The 8479-nt window shown below is 41.4% G+C and overlaps 1 protein-coding gene across 1 annotated transcript in view; it reads left to right on the top strand.

Moving 5' to 3' along the window:
- Window positions 1-13: 13 nt before the first annotated feature.
- TM2D3 (TM2 domain containing 3) overlaps window positions 14-8479 on the top strand; it is a 14333-nt gene continuing 5867 nt past the window's right edge. Inside the window, exons 1-5 of the mRNA XM_019504330.1 lie at window positions 14-131; window positions 1195-1293; window positions 3821-3978; window positions 4301-4475; window positions 6782-6857. Coding sequence (XP_019359875.1) covers window positions 32-131; window positions 1195-1293; window positions 3821-3978; window positions 4301-4475; window positions 6782-6857 — 608 coding nt within the window. The 5' untranslated portion in view covers window positions 14-31. The remainder of the gene's footprint in view (window positions 132-1194; window positions 1294-3820; window positions 3979-4300; window positions 4476-6781; window positions 6858-8479) is intronic.

The raw sequence follows: 8479 nt of genomic DNA, 5'->3' as shown, positions 1-8479 counted from the left end.
TGCAGCGGCTGGCGGCTCCGCCTGGCAGAAGATGGCGGCGTGGGGGCTGGTGCGGGGCGCCCTGTGGGCCGTGCAGCGGCTGTGCGGTGCCGCGCTCTTCCTCTCGCAGCTCTACGTGCTGTCGGGTCGCGGTGAGTGCGGAGCGGGGACCCCGGCCCGGTCCCTCCCTGCCTGGTCCCGCGGGGGGAGGAGGTTGTGGCCTGCCGGGGTCCGGTTTGCATCTGCCGTGACTGAAGCTGAGGAGCCGCCTCGAGGGCCCTGCTGAGTCAGAGCCGCGGGCAGCCCCTCGCTTGTCGCCGCCGCGGCGGGACTGGGCGGCTGCTGCCCGTGTCCCTCCGGGCCTGCCTCGCACTGCGGCCGGCACCTTCCCGCCCCCGGCCCCAGCCTAGGTTGCCCGGCCGCGCTCCGCAGAGCTGCCGAGGGAGGGGGGCAGGAGCAGGGGCGGTAGGTGCTGGGCCCCGGGGGTGTCTCATCTAGCGCAGCGGAGGAAGCAAACTGACCCGCGGGGCGGGGTGGGGGGTCACTATGATGCTTCTGCTGCTGAGGTTAGAGCCTGCTGCCAATTTCCTGAGCTGTGGGGGCTGAATTCAGTCTCCTTGGCTTGACAGGGAGATCATTGGACAACATAGGCCAACAGCGACCTATCCCATTTCATCCCCTTCCTTAGCATCCTCCAGGATCCTGTTAGAAAAGTCAGAAGAAACATCTCCAGCTGTTCTGTTTAATAGCTATGAATAGGTCCGTGGATTTGGCTAGTCCTTTTTTGAGTGGACCTATCCTACAACCTCCTGTGGGAATGAGTTCCACAAGCTTCCTGCCCACTGTGTGAAAATGTACTTGCCCTTGTTTTAAACCAGCCTCCTGCTAACTGCAGTGGATACCCTCTAGCTCTAGTGTTCCGGGTTTGTTCGCTCATCCACACCTTTCATGACTTTCTTAGACCCCTACCCTATCCCCCTGCCTTCTCCTGTCCAAACTGAAGAGTCCTACCCTTTTTCAGTTTCTCCTAGTATGGCAACTACATAGAACTTCTCCAACATGAATTTTTTATCCTAAAGATATCCAGGTCAATGTCAAATACATTCCTTGCATATCTTATAATCAAGTAGTGAGGTTAAACTGTTTGAACATGAATTGCGTTCTAGGATTACTATATTCCTTAAGTATGTGTGTATTTCCCCCCCCCCTTTATAGCAGGGTCCTTGATGACCACAAACCCCACACAGCCACAGACAACATTGCCAAAAAGTCAGACATCGACAAGTACAAATGCTCCATATCTCAAACTACCAGGTACAAATGTTTGTTCTTCTCTTGTACTTCTCAGGGAAACAAAGTTGTGTGTTTTCTTTTAATTTTTTTTTGCTAATATTGAATTTCACAGTAAAAAATTTCAGTAAAGCATTTTAAAAAACCCCTGTGTGTTGTATGTTATGATTAAGATTGCCACTGCACAGTGACAGAGCTTGCTTCTACCTTACACAAGGCACAAAATTGTTTTTTGTGTCTTGCAGTGGTGTGCATAACTTTAACTGTAATCTCTGCAAGCTAAGATAGTGATTATTCACTTTTGTGAACTGGGTAAATGTATGATAGCATGTGTTTGTTTGAAAAATATGAAGCTTAAAATGAAGTGTTTTTAGGGGTTTTTTTGCAAGTTGGAAGTAGGAACTTTAGGATGTGTGACACCTGTCAATGGGACCAGTTTGCATGTAGATGTTGGAGTATGAGAATAAAGGCACTGTCAAAACACTCAGAAAAGCTAGATTTTTGTTTTATGAAGCTTATTAAGAACTGTATATTTAACTACAACAGGACTAATGAAATGCTATCTTTTGGCTATTTTTTTGCTTAGTTTGTTGTGGGTTTTAAACTTTATATATTATGTAGCAAATTAGTGAATATATCTATATTTGTTTTTGCTTTGATCTTAAACTAAATAATATAGTGTTAGACCTCTAGCATGTTCGTAAAGCTTCTACTTTCTGTTTAACTGGAGAAAAATGTGGTGTTATATATGATGATGTCCCACAACAACATCATCCCCCTCTTCAGAATTCTAGATCTGCCCATGGTCACTCTATTAATGATCTCAAAAAGGGTAATGAGAACTATGGTGTCAAAGTTGTGTAGAAGATTTAAAAGTTTAGTTATTCAAAATCGGAGAAGACAGATAAACCTCAAAAGGATCTCACCCAAGCTAAGTGGCTGAGTAATACACAACATGTTGGTTTTGAAATTCATCGTTGAAGAATGCAGGACAATGCATGCTGGAGGGAATGGTTTAAAGTACTTGGATACCTTATTAATTTTTAATTAACTGTATCAGCTGGGGGAAGAGGTGGAGAAGGAAGAAGGACCTAGGTGTTGTGAACAGCTTAAAATTCAGCAACAGCTGAATAAGCAAGTATTCTTCAGGTGAACAATGATATAGAAATTGTTTTAAACATTAGATAATTCTGTTGCATGCCTTCATCTGGAATATTACATTTTGGTTCCAGTCATTGTATCAGAAAGCTTAGGTAGAAATGAAAGGTACGGCAATTGGAGATGATGAAAATGGGTAAAAACTTATGAGGAGAGTTGGAAAAGACTGGGACTATTGGTGGTCACCTCAAAGTACAGTGCCATTCATTTCAGGCATACAGAATAACAAAGTGGAGCTGACAGACTTGTACTTACTCTTTTTCTTTCCAGAAGGAAAAAAAATGAATATTCAATGACACTGAAAGATGGCAATTTTAAAAGCGATGGTTAAAGAAATACTTAATGCAGAGTAGACTTCAAAAAAAGATATTTATGTGAATGACATTCATTTGTTTTTCAGAAACTTTGTAAATATTTATAATCATAAGAAAAAGAGTTTTCTGGTATGAACTAATATCTGATTATTAGAGGTCAAGAAGAAATCTTCTATAGAGGCTGATTATCCCACAACTTGCTACTTTAGGGCAATGGACCATATAAAGGAGTTGTTATTTGGTAGTTTGGCCCCCTACTGAAATCAACCACCACCATCAAATTTTGATTTTGCCATTATAAAAAAAAAAAAAAGATGATTCTTTCCTCCCCTAAATTGGCATAGACTTTGGCCAATTAATCCAGACCTGGAGACACCAGCATAAGGGGATCTTTATACCCTTCCCAGGTTTGCTGGGGAACAGACTCCCAGTACAGCAGCAGAAGGTCTCGTTCCCCAGCCTGTTGGGAATTTGTATGCCCAAGCCATATGCTTTTGGGAGACAAAGGGGAAGTAGTTGCTTTGTGTGGTCTTGGGTTTGTTATCTGTCAGTTCATGGAGCATCTCTGATTACTAGAGCTAACAAAAGTGGAACAGGAGGGTAATAGAAATGTTATTGTGTATGGTCCATACTTAGGCTGACCATATGGAAATCCCAGAAATCCAGGACAATGCCCCCCTTCCCACAATGCTTTCACAAGTTGGTGGGGCCACTTGCCTGCAAGGCACTCTGTGTCACTCTGACTCCTGGTCAGACTGTGCTCTGCACCCCTGCATTTACAGGATGCCCATTACAGTTCTCAGCAGCCAGCTGGGACCAGCCTCTGAAATTCAGGACTGTCCCGGCTAAAACAGGACATACCGTTACCCTGTCTACCGGCTGTGCTTGAGCCTAACATCGGGGATCTTTTCTGAAGCAGGTTGTATTGGCTATTGTTGAATGCTGGACATAGCATGAGATGGACTACTGGTTTCTATTTGTAATAGCAGTTATATGTTGTAAAATTCTTAAAGTTAGCGGTATATACACTGAAGATTAATATTAAGTTCCTATTCTCAACATATTCTTTTACACCATAGAAAGCACAACCATTCCACCTTATGTGACTCGGTGTCCCAGCAATGGGCTTTGCAGCAGGTTGCCTCCAGACTGTATGAATTGTGCAACCAACTACTCTTGTATATATGGAAAGCCAGCTACTTTTGATTGCAAAGTCAAACCATATGTTCATTGCGTAGTAAGTAATTAATTTACTCCTTTGTAATTGGAATTTAAATGTCTTGTTAAAAGTGTTATGCTGTTTCTAATATCCTTAAGCTTCTATAATGACTTGAAAAGAACAGGCGTCTATACTGTATGCATTTATAGAGAACAAGATTATCTATTTTCTGATTTTCTGTGATCTGAGCTAAATGTACGTATAGGAAACAGAATAGCTTATCTGTCTCTTCTCTTTCCCCAAACTGAAAGCTGTGAGTACTAGTTATTCGTGACCTGTGAAAAATTTTTGATGTGCTAAGCAGTGTTATCATGGTGCCTAATACCCCTATCCTTTATAGGATCAGAATAACAATGAACAAGAGAACTTTACAATCAACATGACTTGCCAGTTCTGCTGGCAGATTCCTCCAACTGATTATGTATGCACCAATTCAACAAACTGCATGACTGTTTCTTGCCCACGACAGAAATATAATGCTACTTGTACAGCACATGATCATATTCATTGTCTAGGTAAGTCAGATTAACAAATAGCTAAGGAAGGATTCTTTTGTAAAGAAAACTCAGTTGTTTTTGTATTCAGGTCAGTGTAGCAGACACAGTATATAAATTTAGCACAAATCTATTTTTTTTGGACACAGTTGTGCATTTGATTGTGTTTGTTTTTAATCTTAGCATGACATTTGCATGGAAACTATATCCTTAATGAATACAGGGTTCCCTTGATTTATGCACATTCTGTATGTGCGAATTCACTCTTATGCGATGACCCTTTTATACCAAAATTCATTATATGCGAGGCAAATTTATGTGATCGGTGTGGTGGAAGCCTGCGGTCAGCTGCTTTGTGCAGTGCGTTGTGGGAGGGGCATGCACCAAAATATAGTCTCCTGTGTAGGTCTGTGCTCCTCACTCTGTCTGTGAAAACGTGTTTCTGTGCTTGCCATCTCCATTATGATAGTGTCCTGTGTTTGTGTGTACTGCTGCTGGTGAGTACCAAAATTTTGTAAAAGTGGTAGAAACGGGTCTTGGGGTCAGTACAGGTGAGGTCTTGGAACATATCCCTATTTGTTACTTTGTAAAATGAATTCCCTTTATGCAAATTCAAGTTAGGCACTGTTTTCTAGGAAAGCATGTACAGCATAAAGTGAGGGAAGCCTGCACTTGAATATAAGATGACCCCTCCCAATAATCAGGTTCTATATATGGAAGGCCTATAAATATGTTATAATTTCCAGGTATATAATCTAATTATTTTAGGTTTGACTTGAGTATGTCCCCTTCCCACTGCTACAGCAGGGAAAATAGGTCATAAGTCTGAGGGTGGCCAGGTGGCCCCCTTACCCTCTTGACCCCCGCCTCCTAATGGCAGACCCTTTTCTCCCTGACTCCACTGAATTTGAAATAAACATATAGACAAATTACTATGGGTACCTGTAGATTTAGTTAATCCAAAATTGATATATTTTACTTTTTTTGAAACTGCTGCAAGTTTTAGCACAGGTACTTCATAAACACACTTCCTTATATAGAGTACAGGCCCCTTTTAAAAAATCTTTATCAATTCCAAATTGGTTTCAAATTCTGGTAGGGAGGATACTTGCCTTGCAGTAGAGCCTCACAGACTTGGCACCTGAGTTCTGTTCTTTGAATCGTTGAAACTTGATTATTGGGTTTTGCCCAACAGAATTTGCAATCGATTTGGCCTTTTTTAAAATAAAGGAGTAGGTCCTATCAATAGGTTTGACCAGTACAGGCCATGTGTTTTATAGTCATGCTCAGTGTGGGCTGCATTTAATCAACTTCATTGTTGGTTTCCATTACTGAGCACATGCTGCTTTTGGCACCAGTTTAATGATAGTGTATTTAATGAGGTTTCCTTGTATGTGAATGTAAGATGAGGAACTGTTTTCCCCATGCTGACTGGCGGGGCAGAGGATGGGACCTACTCTTGCATGGAAGTAAATAGAGTAGTTGTCTACTAAGGGAGAGAAAATACATTCACTAACATTGTATGTTGACTTTTATCAATAAAACTACGTGATTCAGCAAGAATAGAATTTGCTTTAAGACAAGTCAGCAGCTTATGGGCTGTGAAGTCATTTTATTTGGTTCACAGAGCGGGAGGGCTTCTAAGGCATTTTGGTGCATGGTTGTGTGGGGGTGGGGAGGGGAGGGAATGGTGAATGGCAGCAGCACAGACTGGTTTGGAAGTAATTCATGCCTGGACCTAAGCTGTTAAAAGCTATTCCCCACTCCCAAATGTTTCTAACTGCTTTAAGGTGCTATAGTGGCATAAACTAAAAACCCTGTAAGAAAGTTGCCTTTTGAATTCACAGAAGTAGTTTAATCTGGGGCGTAAAATTAAGAGGTTGATTTAATCCACTTTTTTTTTTCTTGATGGAGTGGAGAGGGCAAAAATTGTTTGGAAGATCTTTTAGGAAGGTATAGAGCAGGGGTAGGCAGCCCCTGGCACAAGTGCCAGAGCATGGCACTCATGGGGCTGCACTGCCACAACAAAGATTGGGCCCCTCTCAGCTCCCCTGCCGTCTGCCCCTGGCTTGTCAACATCTTACAAGTTGAGGTCGCAGGCATTTTTGGCACTCTGCCCAAAACCGTTGCTGACCCCTGCTATAGAGAATGGGTGTAATTGGGCTGTTACGGTGTAGCCAAATCAGTAATACCCTGTTTAGCTATTAATACCAGTTCATTCAAGTTGTAAAAATACAGCATGTTTATACTTAACGTTTTAATTCTTGAGTCTGCCTTGGTCTATTCTTAATGGTATTGAGATTTGAATGGGTTTCTTGTTTCCTCAGGTAATCGTGTCTTTCCCAAGATGCTGTATTGCAACTGGACTGGAGGCTATAAGTGGTCTACAGCCTTAGCACTAAGGTAGACATGAACTATTACTAATGTTTATATCAGCGGAAGGGTTTGTGTCTGTGCGCATAAAATTTTAGCCTGTTTCTCTGTTCAGTCAATTTCTATCAATTTGACTTGGTTCTTGGTATTTAATATGTCTTGTTGCAAATTTAGACCAAAAAGCTGCCTATGATCTTCTATAACTGGTCAATATTAGCCAGTCTCTATAAATACTGATGTATGTCACCATTTGGACATAATGGTGGAGGTGAGGGGGAGTGGGAATGCAGTTTTCTTGGCATTGGCAACAAAATAAACTACACCAATAACCCAAATGTGAAACGGTTTGGAATAAGTTACAGAGATGTTCTAATTGTGGTTAGTTTTATGGGCTCTACTGAACTCTGTTTGGCTAACCCTTGGTGGGCTGCGTGCTCTGCTAGTTTCTTAGGTCCATTGAATGGGGAAGAAAAGGTTGGGTGGGATGACCAAATTGTGGTTTTTCCCAAATCTCATAAACACATGACACCAAAAGTGCAACACTGTTCATGGTACATTATACAGACTTTTCCATCCATCCCCCTCTTCTTTCATGGTTTAATAAGCAATGAAACCACTAACAGTGTTTATATGTGAAACTTCACTGGACATATGAGGTAAATAGAGCAGTTTGCCTTTTTAAAGCTGATTTTTCTGTCTTGGATAGACATTGCTACACTAGTTGCAACTGATTCATGTTTTTGAGATTTTCTTTGCAACTATAACAGCTAGAGAGATGAGATCCTGAAGTATGTGATACTGTACTTGCTGGAGATGCAAGTGTTCTGTGTTGTCAGATAAAAAGGCTGTCATTTTTTATTTCTTACTGTGTTAGTACAACATCACAGTATTGTTTTGACTGTTGCTGGAGCATGTCAGTAGATTTCTACATGTTGGCTGTGAAATCAGATTCTTTCATTAACATCAAACTTTCTAAAACATGTGCACGTGCACATGTGAAAAAGTATGTACCTCTGGTACATCAGAACGTTATCCAAACTGAAAAGCAGTAGTACTCTCATTAGCAAATTAGTCTGAAATGCTTTTTCAGAGCAAGCCAATCCCTTTTCTGCTTCCAACTGGAGAAAATAATTACTGCTGAACCACTATAGCAGAATGCACTCCCTGGCGTTTCCTAGTCCCTTCAAACATCTAAAATGTGGGGTCAGACAAAGCAGCTTGCAGACCCACTTACATATTATAAACAAAGCTAAAATGGCCTTTTTTTTCCTTCGCAGCTTTCACACAGAAATTCACAAGATTTGGATGATACTGTAATTAGCTAAGAATTAGTACCTTTAATAATCTATCAAAACCATTTTTGTGGGGGGTTTTTTACTACTATTTAAGTCCAGCTGTATGCATTATTCGGAATTTCCAACTTATTGTGACAAGTAACTTATTCTGTTTAACTATTCAGTGGAGGTAAGTGGAAACCCAGACTTGGGATCTGATAACTAATTTAATGATTGGTTTTATTATGTTCATAGCATCACCCTTGGTGGGTTTGGAGCAGATCGTTTCTACTTGGGACAGTGGCGGGAAGGGTTGGGGAAACTCTTCAGCTTTGGTGGCCTTGGAATATGGACACTAATAGATGTGCTGCTAATTGG

The sequence above is a fragment of the Gavialis gangeticus genome, unplaced genomic scaffold, assembly GCF_001723915.1.
Source record: "Gavialis gangeticus isolate Ggan-Ray unplaced genomic scaffold, GavGan_comp1, whole genome shotgun sequence".
Taxonomy (NCBI): domain Eukaryota; kingdom Metazoa; phylum Chordata; order Crocodylia; family Gavialidae; genus Gavialis; species Gavialis gangeticus.
The sequence above is the reverse complement of the archived record's forward strand: the minus strand, read 5'-3'. Positions and strand labels throughout refer to the sequence as shown.